The sequence below is a fragment of the Aquarana catesbeiana genome, linkage group LG08 (genome assembly GCF_042186555.1).
Source record: "Aquarana catesbeiana isolate 2022-GZ linkage group LG08, ASM4218655v1, whole genome shotgun sequence".
In the NCBI taxonomy this organism is placed as follows: domain Eukaryota; kingdom Metazoa; phylum Chordata; class Amphibia; order Anura; family Ranidae; genus Aquarana; species Aquarana catesbeiana.
The window spans coordinates 10,595,918-10,611,593 of record NC_133331.1 but is presented as its reverse complement, the minus strand read 5'-3'; the positions used below and the strand labels follow the sequence as shown (position 1 = coordinate 10,611,593).

Genomic DNA, 15,676 nt, shown 5'->3' with positions numbered 1-15,676 from the left:
GTGTAAGAAAGATATATACATTACTTCTTTCAGTTTGCGATCCGGCTCCTCTTTGTCAGCCAGCGGCAGCTGCAGGGGAGAGGAGAGCTGCTCCGGTCACATGATCCCCTCTCAGCCAGCTGCAGGGGAGAAGGAGGGAGCGCCAACACCTATGGGCGACGTCAGGCGCTCTCTCCCCTGCTTGAAAAAGGGATCATGTTACCGGATCGGCTCTTCTCTCCCCTGCAGTCGCCAAAGAGGATTAGGTGCCTGGAGCAGCTCTCTCTCCCCTGCAGCTGCCTGACAAAAGGGGGATCATGTGATCAGAGTGGGCTGAGAACAGGTAAGTATACACTTTGTCACAGGTGAGCCGGCATAGGTATTAGAAGGGGGGGGGGGTGCATTTTAGGAAGTCCCATTAAGCCTCTACCTTTGGGGGGGTCATACTTGTAACGGTCAGCCTTGCAATGCCTAATGGGACTTGTAGTTCCACAACAATTGGAGGGCCGCAGGTTGAGCTGGAAATTACTTTAAAGCCACGGGCTATCGGTAGATCTAGAAGTAGGTTTGCACTAATTAATAAGATATAGATATAGGAGGTTGATTTACTAAAACTGGAGAATGCACAAATCTGGAGCAGCTCTGCACAAAAACCAATCAGCTTCCAGGTCTCTTTTTTTTTTGGTCAAAGCTCAACTGAAGAAGCTGAAGTTAGAAGCCGATTGGCTCCCCATGCACAGCTGCCCCAGACTTTGCACTCTCCGATTTCAGGCTCCAATCACACTTGTGCGATTTTTCATGCGACTTTTGGACACATACGGGACGGTTGATTTACTAAAACTGGAGTGCGCAGAATCTGGTGCAGCTTTGCACAGAAACCAATCAGCTTCTGATCTCAGCTTGTTCAATAAAACCTGGAAGCGGATTGGTTTTCCATGCAGATCTGCACCCTCCAGTTTTAGTAAATCGAGCCCATAAAGTTGCAGCCTTTGTATCTCAATGGAAGCTCTTCAAATCTATGTAACTTGAAAGTCGCAGTGACTTAAAAAAAAGGTTCCTGCGCTACTTTGATGTGGGGGAGAGGGGGGGGGGGGGGATTTTCTAAAAACTAGAGTGCAGAGTATAATGCAGCTGTACATGGAGCCGATCAGCTTCTGCATTTTCGACAATAAGTGCTGCAGTTCACCAGGGGTTTCAAAACTGGCGGCCCTCCAGCTGTTGCAGAAACTACAAGTCCCATCATGCCTCTGCCTGTGGGAGTCATGCTTGTAACTGGTCAGCCTTGCAATACTTCTTGGGACTTGTAGTTCTGCAGCAGCTGAAGTGCCGCCAGTTTGAGACCCCAGGACTCCACACCCTCCAGTTTTAGTAAAATCGAGCCCATAAAGTTGCAGCCCATGAATCCCAATGGAAGCCGTTCAAATCTAAGCAACTTGAAAGTCGCAGTGACTTGTAAAAAAAAAGGTTCCTGCACTATTTTGATGCGACCTGACAGATTGCAATTTGCATTGCAGTCCGTGTCTCAAGTGACATCAAAAGTAGCGAAGGTCCCCCTGTCGTGAGTTTGAATTGCAGGTCTGTCAAGTCGCATCGAAATAGGGCAGGACCTTTGAGTGTGCCTTGCAGCCTGTGCACAAGTTGCAATGCAAAACTCTCACAAGGGTCTGCACTACACAGTCTGTGTCTCTCAAGCGGCATCAAACTCTTACGAGTAGGGCTGCAACTAACGATTATTTTCATAATCGATTAGTTGGCCGATTAATCGATTAATAACCTTACAAAGAAGAGTGGTGTATAATTTAGTTAATATGTAAAGTTTTTTTTAAAAAAAGGCAATTTATTCCTAAATATCTCTATGCAGTGGTACATATAAATAACCAACTATATGGTTGGGGAGCAAAATATCTAATCCACTCTGAGAACAACAGACAGAAGAGATATACTGTATATACTATTAAAAAAAAAAAAAAAAAAAAAAAAAGCAGATAATCACTACTGTAAGGGGTTCTTTTTTTCTTTTTTTACTGTAGAACTGTGAAAGTAATAATTTATTTAGCAATTATTTGCCCTTTTTGTACTATAAAAAGGACTCATTTTAGGTTTTTTTTAACCCCATTATGTTACTGGCCGATTAATCGATTATGAAAATAGTAATCGATTAATTTCATAATCGATTAGTTGACGATTAATCGATTAGATGTTTCAGCCCTACCTACGAGGGTTCTGCGCTATTTTGATGCGACTTTACAGACTTGCAATTCAAACTCTCAACAGGAGTACCTTCCCTACTTTGATGGCACTTAAAAGACACAGGGGGATCATTTACAAAAAGGCAAATCCACTTTGCACTACAAGTGCAGTTGCTGTAGATCTGAGGGGGACATGCAAGAAAGAAAAAAACAAAAAAAAAAAAAAAAACCAACAACAACACCACACAGCATTTTAGCTTGCACGTGATTGGATGATAAAATCAGCAGAGCTTCCCCTGGATTTGCCTTTGGTGAATCAACCCCACAGCCTGCAATGCAAATTCTCAAAAAGTTTCCTGCTACTTTGATATGCGATTTGAGACATGGGGAGTTTGCATTGCAGGCTCTCTCAAGTCGCATCAAAGTAGCGCAGGAACCTTTTACAAGTCACTGCAAACTCTTTACAAAAAAGGTCCTGTGCTACTTTAATGCAACTTGAGGGGCACAGACTGCAATGCAAACTCTCAAAAAGGTTCCTGTGCTAGTTTGATGCGACTTGAGACATGGGGGGGGGGGGATTTCTAAAACTAGAGTGCAGAGTAGGGTGCAGCTGTGCATGGGAGCCAATCAGCTTCTGATCTCAGCTTGTTCAGTGAAGCTTTGGACAATAAAACCTGGAAGCGGATTTGGTTTCAATGCAGATCTGCACCAGGATTTTGCACATCAAGCCCATTAGACTGCAATGCAAACTCTCAAAAAGTCGCATCGTTAAGCTATCAATGCAACAGTCAAATCCAAAGTCGCATCCAAGTCGCACACATCCAAAGTCGCGATGGAAAGCCACAACTGTGAATGGAGGCTTTAGTAAATCAACCCCAGATACAGTATATAGAAATCGATATTGCAAACCTACCTCTGATCACACCTACTCACCCGTGTGAATGTAGCCGTACAAAAATAATAGTCCAAAACCAGCAGCAATTGGCTGAAGCTTACAAATAAAATATAAACAAAGTAATACTGAACATAAATAATGGAGTAGCGATGGGGGGGGGGGGGGGGGGGATTCATCTGGCGTACTGAACACCAAGGCAGCAAATCACAAGGCTTTAGTGGCGTAGATGTCCGGGGGCGACAGGTCCTCCCCGTCGCCCGCGGCTTTGTTTGTCCGTTGCGGGGCCGCGGGTGGAAAAGTCGGGAAGCTCTCGTCTCTCCTGAGCTGCCTCTGCAGCGCCTTGTTTAGCAGAGGTTTCAGCAAGCCCATGGTGAAATGTTTCCCGCTGTCAGCAGAGAAGGGCGGTGGCGGCACCGCCGGCGTTTTGGGCATGTTCTGCAGGACAATCCTTAGAATATCTGTGGCGGTCAAGTCCTCGGGGCAGAGGTCGCACAGCTGCGGCACGTAGGAGTCCAGCTGCCTGTGCTGGACGAACTCCACCAGCAACGTGATGAAGATGTCCTTCTTGATGAGCGGGTTGAGCTGAGAGTAGCGCCGGGTCTCCTCCATGACCCGGGGCCAGCGCCGGAGGCGGATCAGGGTGTGGATGGCCTGGATGACGGCCTGCGGCCGGCCGCTGCACAGCAGGATCTCCACCTCCAGCTCCACGTTAGTGTTATCCTTGCGCTTGTTGAGAACGGAGAGTGCCCGCTTGTACAGCGGCGGCGCCCCCTCGCCGTGCTCTTTGGTGGGGGTAAAGTTCCGGTAGAGCCCGGAGCACTCCTGGGCGTGCTGGACGAAGCCCGGCAGCCATTTGGGTTTGTGGGCGCACAGGGACTGGCAGATGACCTCGAAGAGCGGGTGGACCCCGTTTTCGGACGCTGAAGGCGGGAGGGGGCTCAGGACCTTCTTCCACAGGTCGGCGGTGGCGCGCACCACCAGCTCGCCGTCGCCGTTCTGCTGGAACTGGAAGTTGTTGCGGACGGAGGCCCAGGCGGATTCGGGGAAGGTGCGGAAGAGCGAGTTGATGTACGCCAGGCCGTCTCTGTCCGGGTCCGCCTGCAGGAGGCGCGTCAGCTCCAGGTCCACCAGCTCGTCGCAGCACCGGGCCACGTCGGGGCGCGGCGCGCCGGCCGCCCGGGACTTCAGCCGCTCCAGGCTCAGGAAACTCTGCAGCTCGTTGTCTACGTTGCCCAGCAGCTCGGCGTACCTGCCAGCCTCGCTCTTGCGGCGGAGGATGGCGGCCAGGGCGATGGGGGCCTGGAACATGCCGTTCTCCTTCAGGCTCTGCGCGGTCAGTTTGGCGCTGCTGAGGCTCCGCCTCTGGTAATACTTGCAGGCCTCCTCGTAGACCATGTCCAGGAGGGCCGCCTCCGCCATGCCGCTCCTCCCTGCCCCGCGCCCCCCTTGGTAAACCCCGACCTTGGTCATCAGCCGGACGTCTTCTCCGCCCTCCGGGGCGTCGATGAGCAGCACCTCCCCGCCGTCCAGGTCTTGCTTCGTCGCCAGGCGGCCGCTGCGGACGTCCACGAGGTACAAGCGAGAGTCCACCGCGCAGACCAGCGCGTCACCGGAAAGCGCCATCTTGATTTGCGCCTCGGCGCCCAAGTCCTCTCCCAGGTCGTAGACGAGGCGGGCGGTCCCGTCCCCGTGCAGCAGGTGGATCCGCCCGGCGGCGGTGGCGACCAGCAGGCCCTCGGGGCCGCCCGCGGCGGCGTGCCGGATTTGGAAGTCAGCGGCGGCCCCCGCGCACTCCAGGATCAGCTTCTTGTAGTCGGCGTCGGCCTCGCCCAGGGCTTTGCTGTGGAGGACGCCGGCGGCGAGGCCCGCGAGGGTGACCAAGGCTTCGGCGGGTGCGTAGACCAGGAGCGGGTGGTGCCCGGTGGAGCGGGGGACCATGAAGACGCGCCCGGCGGACTCCAGGACGTGGTAGGGAGGGCTGTGGTGGAGGACGATGGTCATGGCGCCCGGGGTGACCCGGCGCCCGCTGACTCGGAGGCTCCGGCGGCACAGGCAGTAGGTGAGGAGGTTGGCGGTGGTCCGCTCTTCGCACCACAGCAGCTCGTCGCCGTGGCAGCAGCAGGCCGACACCACCCGGGCCCGCGGGCCCTGGCACAGCTCCACGCTCCTCAGGAGGGTCCAGGAGGGGTCGGCGGGGCCCCGGGGTGGGGCCCAGACTTCGGCCCGGCCGTTCTCCCACACCAGGGCCATGGACCAGGCCTGGCCGGGGCTCTGAGGGAACAGGAGGCCCACCAGGGGAGGGGACGGGGCCGGCCAGCTGTGCTCCAGGTAGTCCCCAGGCTGCGGTCGAGGAGGTGAGGCCGGGAGGTGGGGGAAGGACAGCAGCCGCCTAGGAAGGTCCAGCCACACCAGCAGGTAACGTCCGTCCGGGCTGACGAAGAGGCGGGGGGCGTCCTGCAGCGCCTCCCGCAGGGCCTGCGGCCTACCGAAGTCTCCATAGTCCGACACAAGCTCGGCAGACCCGAACTGCGTCATGTCCCGGCAGGGAGCGGTGGCAGTGGCGGCATGAGGGAAGACCACCCGAGGAATGAGCGTCACGGGACCAGCCTTCGACTGACTGACTGACTTCCGGGTCCCCCTGCACGGCCTAAAAACACCGTCCACCAATCACGACCGGCGTCTAAGACCGGGTTGGCCAATCGCTGCGCTCCGGGGGCGCGGCTTCCAGAGACCTGTGTGATGTATCCCTTGTCATTGGCTGGCCTCTCACAAGCCCCACCAGCTGTTGCGGCAGGCTGGCCAATCGCTGCGCTCCATAGGCGCGGCTCTTCTGAAGGGCTGGTTGATTTTTGTTACTTGTGATTGGTTACCACAGAAAGTCGCCTCCCAATAAGATGACGGCTTCTCACAAGCAGGTATTTCGTCAGATTAGGCGACCCGTCAGAATGTATAACGGAAGTGACGTTCCGTCTCCGCCATCTTGCTACACCCTGCACTCCTCAATAGCAAGGATACACTGAGAAGGGGGGAAAGCGGACATCTTGTTACACCCACCGGAGTTTTGCATTTTTCACTTATTTTAAACAGTAAAATGAGTTTATATAGTGAAATACAGAACTTAGAACTCCGTCTGACTAGTTTGAATTTTAAAAGCAGCGGCATCCCTGCTCATCTCACAGGTTTAGTAATCTCACAGAAGTTAGCTGCTTTTAAAATTCAACATCTAACCAGTCAGATGAAGTTCTAAGTATTGGTAACGGAGGTGACGTTACGTCACCGCCATCTTGCTACACCCCACACTCCTCCACAGTAAGCATACACTGAGAAGGCGGTGTAACGACATATTCGGCGACCCATCGCAGTTTGCTACGGAAGTGACGTTCCATCGCCGCCATCTTGCTACACCCCGCACTCCTCAAGAGCCAATGACAAGGGCTAAGACAGGGCTGGCCAATCGGCTGCGCTCCGTGGGCGCGGCTTCTAGAGGCCTGTGTGATTTTTTTCCTATGTCATTGGATGGCCTCTCACTAGCCCCACCAAGCTGTTGCGGCAGGCTGGCCAATCGCTGCGCTCCATAGGCGTGGCTTTTCTGAAGGGCTGGTTGATTTGTTTTACTTGTCATTGGCTACCAGAGGAAGTCGCCTCCCAATAAGCTGACGGCTTTTCACAAGCCCCAACCAGCTCCTGAGTCCGGCTGGCCAATCGCCGCACACCGTAGGGGCGGCTTCTACAGGCCTTGTTCTATTTTTCTTGTTCTTGTCATTGGCTGCCAGAGAAACTCGCCTCCCAATAAGCCAGCGTAATGCGTTCCACCAGCGTGTTTCGTCGGATTAGGTGATCTGTCAGAATTGGTAATGGAAGTGAGGTTCCGTCGCCGCCATTTTGCTACACCCCGCACTCCTCCACATTAAGGATACACTGAGAAGGCGGTGTAACGACATATTCGGCGACCCATCGCAGTTTGCTACGGAAGTGACGTCCTGTCGCCGCCATCTTGCTACACCCCACACTCGTCCACAGTAAGGATACACTAAGGAGGGGGAAAGCGGACATCTTGTTACACCCACCAGAGTTTTGCATTTTACACATATTTATAACAGTAAAGTCAGTTTATATAATGAAATACAGTACTTAGAACTCCGTATGAATGTTTAGATGTTGAATTTTAAAAGCAGAGGTTCTGTCAGATTAACAAACCTATGAGATGAGCTGGCTTGCTGCTGCTTTTAAAATTCAACATCTAACCAGTCAGACGGAGTTCTAAGTACTGTATTTCACTATATAAACTCACTTTACTGTTAAAAATAAGTGTAAAATGCAAAACTCCGGTGTGTGTAACAAGATGTCCGCTTTCCCCCTTCTCGTGTATCCTTACTGTGAAGGAGTGCTGGGTGTAGCAAGATGGCGGCGCCGAAACGTAACTTCCGCTACATATTCTGACGGGTCGCCGAATCTGACGAAACACCGTCAGAATTGGTAACGAAAGTAATGTTCTGTTGCCGCCATCTTGCTACACCCCGCACTCCTCCACAGTAAGGATATACTGAGAAGGCGGCAAGCGGACATCTTGTTACACCCACCGTAGTTTTGCATTTCACAGTTAACAGTAAACACAGCTTATAAGGTGAAATACAGTATTTAGAAATCCAACGGACTGTTTAGATGTTGAGTTTTAAAAGCAAACACCGACTGACCAATCAGGACCTGGGTCTAAGACAGGGCTGGCCAATCGCTGTGCTCCGTAAGGCATGGCTTCTAGAGGCCTGTGTGATTGCGGCTTTTCTAAAGGGCTGTTTGATTTTTTTTTTTTTAAGCCAGCGTAATACTTTCCACTGTTTGATCAGATTATATATGTGACCATATATTTTGCATAACACCAGAGTACATACAATATGATATAGTAAAACAAGGAAATTTTCATCAGATTAGGCGGTGGGTGTAACAAGATATCTGCTTGCCGCCTTCTCAGTGTATCCTATACTATGGAGGAGTGCGGGGTGTAGCAAGATGGCGGTGACGGAACGTCACTTCCGTTACCAATTCTGACGGGGTCGCCTAATCTGACGGAACACCAGTTAGTCGCAGGAGCTGGTGGTGTTTCATCAGATTTGGCAACCCCGTCAGAGTGTGTAACGGAAGTGACGCTCCATCGCCGCCATCTTGCTACACCCCGCACTCCTCCTTAGTAAGGGCACACTGAGAAGGGAACATCTTGTTACACCCACCGGAGTTTTGCATTTTACACTTTTTTTTTTTAACAGTAAGGTGAGTTTATATAGTGAAATACATACCTCCCAACATTTTGAGATGGGAATGAGGGACACCTACTAACAAATGTATGTAGGCATAGGACACACCCCCTGCCACACCCCCTAAAAGGAGAATTAACCAAAAAAAAGGTTAATCAAATCCACAAGGGACTTTTTTACCACTACTGTTCCTTTATATTGGCTATTAAAAATATACAAATTCAGCAATTTAGAAATTAGATGAAAGGTTTAACACCGGGAAACACTTTTTGAAAGATAAAAAGTGCATTTTATACATAACTCTATAGATCAAAGCAAAATGAGGGACACATGAGGAGAAATGAGGGACAGAGGGACATTGCTCCAAATCAGGGACAGTTGGGAGCTTTGCCCCCCACACTCACCGGAGTTTTGCATTTTACACTTTTTTTTAACAGTAAAGTGAGTTTATATAGTGAAATACAGAACTTAGAACTCCGTATGACTGGTTAGACCGTTTAGCCTCCTGATCTCACAGGTTTGCTAATGGGACAGAAGTTCGCTGCTTTTAAAATTCAACATCTAAACATTTACACAGAGTTCTAAGTACTGTATTTCACTATATAAACTTTGGTGGGGCTTCGATGAGGCTTCGGTGGGGCTTCAGTGGGGCTTCGATGAGGGTGGGGCTTCAGTGGGGCTTCGATGGGGGTTTGGTGGGGCTTCAGTGGGGCTTCGATGAGGGTTTGGTGGGGCTTCAGTGGGGCTTCGATGAGGGTTTGGTGGGGCTTCAGTGGGGCTTCGATGAGGGTTTGGTAGGTCTTCAGTGGGGCTTTGATGAGGGTTTGGTGGGGCTTCAGTGGGGCTTCGGTGTGGCTTTGGTGGGGCTTTGGTGGGGCTTTGGTGGGGCTTCGGTGGGGCTTTGGTGGGGCTTCAGTGGGGCTTCAGTGGGGCTTCGATGAGGGTTTGGTGGGTCTTCGATGAGGATTTGACGGGGCTTCAGTGGGGCTTTGGTGGGGCTTTGATGAGGGTTTGGTGGGGCTTCAGTGGGGGTTTGATGAGGCTTTGGTCAGGCTTCCATGGGGCTTCGATGAGGCTTTGGTGGGGCTTCCGTGGGGCTTCCGTGGGGCTTCGATGAGGGTTTGGTAGGTCTTCAGTGGGGCTTCGATGAGGGTTTGGTGGGTCTTCGATGAGGATTTGACGGGGCTTCAGTGGGGCTTTGGTGGGGCTTTGATGAGGCTTTGGTGGGGCTTCAGTGGGGCTTTGATGAGGCTTTGGTCGGGCTTCCGTGGGGCTTCGATGAGGCTTTGGTGGGGCTTCAGTGGGGCTTCGATGAGGGTTTGGTAGGTCTTCAGTGGGGCTTCGATGAGGGTTTGACGGGGCTTCAGTGGGGCTTTGGTGGGGCTTTGATGAGGGTTTGATGAAGCTTCAGTGGGGCTTTGATGAGGCTTTGGTGGGGCTTCAGTGGGGCTTTGATGAGGCTTTAGTGGGGCTTCAGTGGGGCTTTGATGAGGCTTTGGTGGGGCTTCGATGAGGGTTTGATGAGGCTTCCGTGGGGCTTCAATGAGGCTTTGGTGGGGCTTCAGTGGGGCTTTGATGAGGCTTTGGTGGGGCTTCAGTGGGGCTTTGATAAGGCTTTGGTGGGGCTTCCGTGGGGCTTCAATGAGGCTTTGGTGGGGCTTCAGTGGGGCTTTGATAAGGCTTTGGTGGGGCTTCGATGAGGGTTTGATGAGGCTTCAGTGGGGCTTTGATGAGGCTTTGGTGGGGCTTCGGTGGGGCTTCGATGAGGGTTTGATGAGGCTTCAGTGGGTCTTTGACGAGGCTTTGGTGAGGATTCGATGAGGCTTTGGTGGGGCTTCAGTGGGGCTTTGATGAGGCTTCGGTGGGGCTTTAGCGGGACTTTCGATGGTGCTTTGGCGGAGCTTCGGTGGGGCTTTGTTGAGGCTTTGGTGGGGCTTCAGTGGGGCTTCGATCAGGCTTTGGTGGGGCTACATGTATAATTTTTGAAGCAAAGCAAACGCAAGGTGTAATCTGTAAGCTGAAAGCGAACCATTTTATTTAGTAACAGTTCAGAGAGCTTTAACAAAGCCTGTCCGAAGCCGTGTTGAAGCCGAAGCAAGTGTAAATGAACCCTAGTTGTAAATAGTGAAACAGATGAGTTTTGGGTAAATGAAGTTTAGTTTTTATTACAAAATTTTTTGAAAGAATTCAGGAGAATTTTTTTTTTTTTTCAAAATGTTTGGTCTTTTTTTCAATTTTTTTTTAGAAAAAAATAATAACCCAGTGGTGATTAAATACCACCAAAAGAAAGCTCTATTTGTGTGAAAAAAAATGTATTCTACTATATAACCTCGGGTTACTGTTAAAAATAAGTGCAGAATGCAAAACTCCGGTGGGTGTAACAAGATGTCCGCTTCCCCCCTTCTCACGTTATCCTTACTATGGAGGAGTGCAGGGTGTAGCAAGATGGCGGCGACGGACCATCACTTCTGTTACACATTCCGACGGGTCGCCAAATCTGATGAAACACTGGCAGCGAAAAGGCTAAAGTTGATTTAAAAAAAAAAATGTGGGGGCCACGTGTTTCCTGTGGAGCTCCAGTCTGCAGCTTAATACCTGGTAAGATGTGACAGGAAACATGTGGCCTCCACTTCCACCAGTCGTGTCTTATAAATGTTTGTTGCATTAAAGTTATTTAAAAAAATAAATAAATAGAAAAAAAGTGGAGTGGAGGACACATGTTTCCTGTCAAAGGTGGAGCTCCAGTCTGCAGCCAAGCGAACGCTTTCGTGAATGGGGCGACCAATCACAAACTCCCCCCCCCACCGGCCACTGCGGCCACCTAGCCAATCGCCGCTCGTTGGAGGCGTGGCTTCCTTACGCCTTTTCCGGTTTATATCCCTTTTCCAATAAGCAATCGGCTTCCGTGAGCGGGCAGCCAATCATCGTTTATTATTGTTGCCTGGGGGGCGTGGGCGTTGCTACAATCCTCTCTTCTGTCAGCAGTAAGGCGGGGCTGCGGAGTGACAGGCGAGAGGTTGAGGGCGTGTCCGTGGGGCGTACCATCCTCCAAGGAATGACGGGGGGAGCCGCTTGGTGAATATCATAGGATAAAGCGCGTCGGTCTAAAAAATAATAGCAGGGACACCCCTTCGAGGAGGACTTGCCGGATTCCAGCGCTGTATCCTGTCTGGAGCTGGGCCTGGGCTGGGGTGAGCGTGGATGGTTGGTGAGTAGTGCTGGGGGGGGGGGAAGGGGGATCTGTCAGCTGAGACTTGTAGTCCCACAACAGTCAGATGGCATCTCCTGTGTCCTTCAGTCTGTGGTGCACCACAAGTCCCAGCAGGATTACCAATACCCACCACACACAGGCCTGTCACTGAGGAGATACACCAGCAATGGCCTCCCCCTCATATTATCCCCTCTCTGTGTAATCTTATTTCTGGGATTTCTCTGCTGGGGTCTCCTGCCGCCTCTTTCAGCCCCTTCCTGTCACCAATGACATCTTTGCTTCCCAACAATGGCAGACCGCGCGTGCGCTGGAGGGGTCCATCAAGAGGGGGCGCATGTGAGGGGGGTGACAACACAGGAGCGTGACCGGGACGTGGTTGTCACCATAACAGGAAGTGCCGGAAGGAGAATTCTTTGTGGCGGGATCACCAGGGATGATTGTTGCACTGAACTCCAGGTATCTGTAGAGCTTGGCATGGCATAAGTACTTACTGACGTGTACTCGCCTGTACTGAGCTGTACTCGCCTGTACTGAGCTGTACTCGCCTGTACTGAGCTGTACTCGCCTGTACTGAGCTGTACTCGCCTGTACTGAGCTGTACTCGCCTGTACTGAGCTGTATCAAGCTTTACTGACCTGTACCGACCTATACCAGGCTGTACTGAGCTGTACTGAGCTGTACTGAGCTGTAGCTACCTGTATCGAGCTTTACTGACCTGTACCGACCTATACCAGGCTGTACTGAGCTGTACTTAGCTGTACTGAGCTGTACCGACCTATACTGACCTGTGCCAGACAGGGGAGGTGGAAGATTGCTGTAGTAGTAGCAGCAGCAGCGATCGCCGCCATTTTCTGGCTCTGCGCGGGGGGAGGGGGTGTCACTCCCTCTGCACCGCCATTCATAGGACAGTTCTCATTGAATGCAATGTGTTCTCTGATTGGATAAAGTGGCAATCAGGGTGTCATCCCCCCTCCTCTTCACCGCTGCCATTCATAGAACGCCCCCCCCTCCCCCTCAATGCAAGTTGTTTTCTGATTGGACGAGGTGTTGAGCATGATGTTATCACCCCCTCCTCTTCACCACCATTCATAGAACGCCTTTTTTCCCCTCAATTACTGCAAGGTGTTCTCTGATTGGATGAAGTGGCAAGCGTGACGTCCCCACCATTCATAGAATATCTTTTTTCCTTCAGTTAGTGCAAGGTATTCGCTGATTGGACAAGGTGGCAGTCATGATGTCATTGCCCCTCCTCTTCACCGCTGCCATTCATAGAATGCCTGACCCCCCCTCCCATTCAATGAATACAAGGTGTTTTCCGATTGGACAAGGTGGCAATCATGATGTCACCATTTATTTATTTTTATTTTTTTCAATGACTGTAAGGTGTTCTCTGATTGGATGACGTGCAGGAAAGGGGCAGTGATGTCACAATCTCCACTTTGTCCAATCAGAAATCATTGTGTGTTCACTGAAAAAAATATAAGGTGTTCTCTGATTGGGCGAGTTGGCAATCGTTGTGATGTCACCACCGCCATTCATCATTTGTTATTTTTTAATTTTTTTCACGGTGATTGGACTTTTTTTTATGAATTTATTTTGAAGAAATTGATTTGGACTTTATTTGCAAATTTTCATATCACTTTTTACTATTGGATGTTATATGTGAATTTACAATTTTATGTTGTAAAATTAAGTTTCATATGAGTTAGAGCCACACCTTTCTTCTTCCTTCTTCTTTTTTTTTTTTTATACAACATACAGTATCTCACAAAAGTAAGTACACCCCTCACGTTTTTGTAAATCTTTTCTTCTATCTTTTCATGTGACAACACTGAAGAAATGACACTTGTCTACAATGTAAAGTAGTGAGTGTACAGCTTGTATAACAGTGTAAATTTGCTGTCCCCTCAAAATAACTCAACACACAGCCATTAATGTCTAAACCACTGGCAACAAAAGTCAGTACACCCCTAAGGGAAAGTGTCCAAATTGGGCCCAATTAGCCATTTTCCCTCCCCGGTGTCATGTGACTTGTTAGTGTTACAAGGTCTCAGGTGTGAATGGGGAGCAGGTGTGTTAAATTTGGTGTTATCGCTCTCACTCTCTCATACTGGTCACTGGAAGTTCAACATGGCACCTCATGGCAAAGAACTCTCTAAGGATCTGAAAAAAAGAATTGTTGCTCTACATAAAGATGGCCTAGGCTATAAGAAGATTGCCAAGACCCTGAAACTGAGCTGCAGCACGGTGGCCAAGACCATACAGCGGTATAACAGGACAGGTTCCACTCAGAACAGGCCTCACCATGGTCCACCAAAGAAGTTGAGGTCACGTGCTCAGCGTCATATCCAGAGGTTGTCTTTGGGAAATAGACGTATGAGTGCTGCCAGCATTGCTGCAGAGGTTGAAGGGGTGGGGGGTCAGCCTGTCAGTGCTCAGACCATACGCCGCACACTGCATCAAATTGGTCTGCATGGCAGTCATCCCAGAAGGAAGCCTCTTCTAAAGATGATGTACAAGAAAGCCCACAAACAGTTTGCTGAAGACAAGCAGACTAAGGACATGGATTACTGGAACCATGTCCTGTGGTCTGATGAGACCAAGATAAACTTATTTGGTTCAGATGGTGACAAGTGTGTGTGGGGGCAACCAGGTGAGGAGGACAAAGACAAGTGTGTCTTGTCTACAGTCAAGCATGGTGGTGGGAGTGTCATGGTCTGGGGCTGCATGAGTGCTGCCGGCACTGGGGAGCTACAGATCATTGAGGGAACCATGAATGCCAACATGTACTGTGACATACTGAAGCAGAGCATGATCCCCTCCCTTCAGAGACTGGGCCGCAGGGCAGTATTCCAACATGATAACCACCCCGAACACTCCTCCAAGACCACCACTGCCTTGCTAAAGAAGCTGAGGGTAAAGGTGATGGACTGGCCAAGCATGTCTCCAGACCTAAACCCTATTGATCATCTGTGGGACATCCTCAAACGGAAGGTGGAGGAGCACAAGGTCTCTAACATCCACCAGCTCTGTGATGTCGTCATGGAGGAGGGGAAGAGGACTCCAGTGGTAACCTGTGAAGCTCTGGTGACCTCCATGCCCAAGAGGGTTAAGGCAGTGCTGGAAAATAATGGCGGCCACACAAAATATTGACACTTTGGGACCCAATTTGGACACTTTCCCTTAGGGGTGTACTGACTTTTGTTGCCAGCGGTTTAGACATTAATGGCTGTGTGTTGAGTTATTTTGAGGGGACAGCAAATTTACACTGTTATACAAGCTGTAAACTCACTACTTTACATTGTAGACAAGTGTCATTTCTTCAGTGTTGTCACATGAAAAGATTTACAAAAATGTGAGGGGTGTACTTACTTTTGTGAGAAACTTTACATCTCCCCCCTCCCATTAAATGCAATGTGTTTTCTGATTGGACGAGGTGGAGATTGTGACATGACTGCATGACTGACTTTCCTCTCCACCATTCATAGAACACCTTTTTTTTTTAATTTTTTTTTTTATTTTTTCAATGAATGCAAGGTGATCTCTGATTGGTAGAGGTGCAGGAGAGGGGAAGTGACGTCGCGATCTCCACCTTTTCCAATCGGAAATCATTGCGTATTCAATGATTTGTGTTATATCTTTGAGGTGTTATGTGAATGGCACCAGGCGGCGAATGACCTCGTCCCCCTCCCCCGTGGACCCGGAAGATTGTGGTGATCCCTGTAGTAGCGCCCGACTGTCACAGCATCCCCCGCTATCGGGTACTTACATTGAGCCAGCTGGGCAAAACTAGATCATTCCTGGAGTTCCACTTTAAAGTAGAACTAAAGGCAAAACTTTTTATTTTTTATCTAATTATAATATTTAAATAAAAAAGAATGCAAACTTTTTTTTTTTAATATTAATAAAACATAAAAAAATGCAAACTTTTTATATATTTTTATTTTTATTTTTATATTATATTATTGTTATAACATTTAAATTTTAAAAATGTAACCAATTGAACACTTTTAAGTAGAACTAAAGTCCAACACTTTTCTTTTTTTTTATTATTATTAAAATAATAAAATGCAAACTTTTTATATATATATATATATATATATATATATATTCATTTTTATATTATTATAACAGTTACATTTAAAAAAAATGT

General features: G+C 49.6%; 2 protein-coding genes across 2 annotated transcripts in view; one reads left to right on the top strand and one right to left on the bottom strand.

Moving 5' to 3' along the window:
* Positions 1-1,949: 1,949 nt before the first annotated feature.
* HPS6 (HPS6 biogenesis of lysosomal organelles complex 2 subunit 3) lies at positions 1,950-5,696 on the bottom strand. The gene has a single exon (XM_073595498.1). The coding sequence runs from the start codon at positions 5,596-5,598 to the stop codon at positions 3,268-3,270; it is 2,331 nt and encodes a 776-aa protein (XP_073451599.1). The 5' UTR covers positions 5,599-5,696; the 3' UTR covers positions 1,950-3,267.
* Positions 5,697-11,305: 5,609 nt separating this feature from the next.
* ARMH3 (armadillo like helical domain containing 3) overlaps positions 11,306-15,676 on the top strand; it is a 213,076-nt gene continuing 208,705 nt past the window's right edge. Inside the window, exon 1 of the mRNA XM_073595364.1 lies at positions 11,306-11,520. The gene's annotated coding sequence lies outside the window, so the exon portion shown is untranslated. The remainder of the gene's footprint in view (positions 11,521-15,676) is intronic.

Excerpts from the sequence above, each read along its gene's own strand:
- HPS6 (XM_073595498.1), bottom strand. The coding sequence starts at position 5,598 with ATGACGCAGTTCGGGTCTGCCGAGCTTGTGTCGGACTATGGAGACTTC.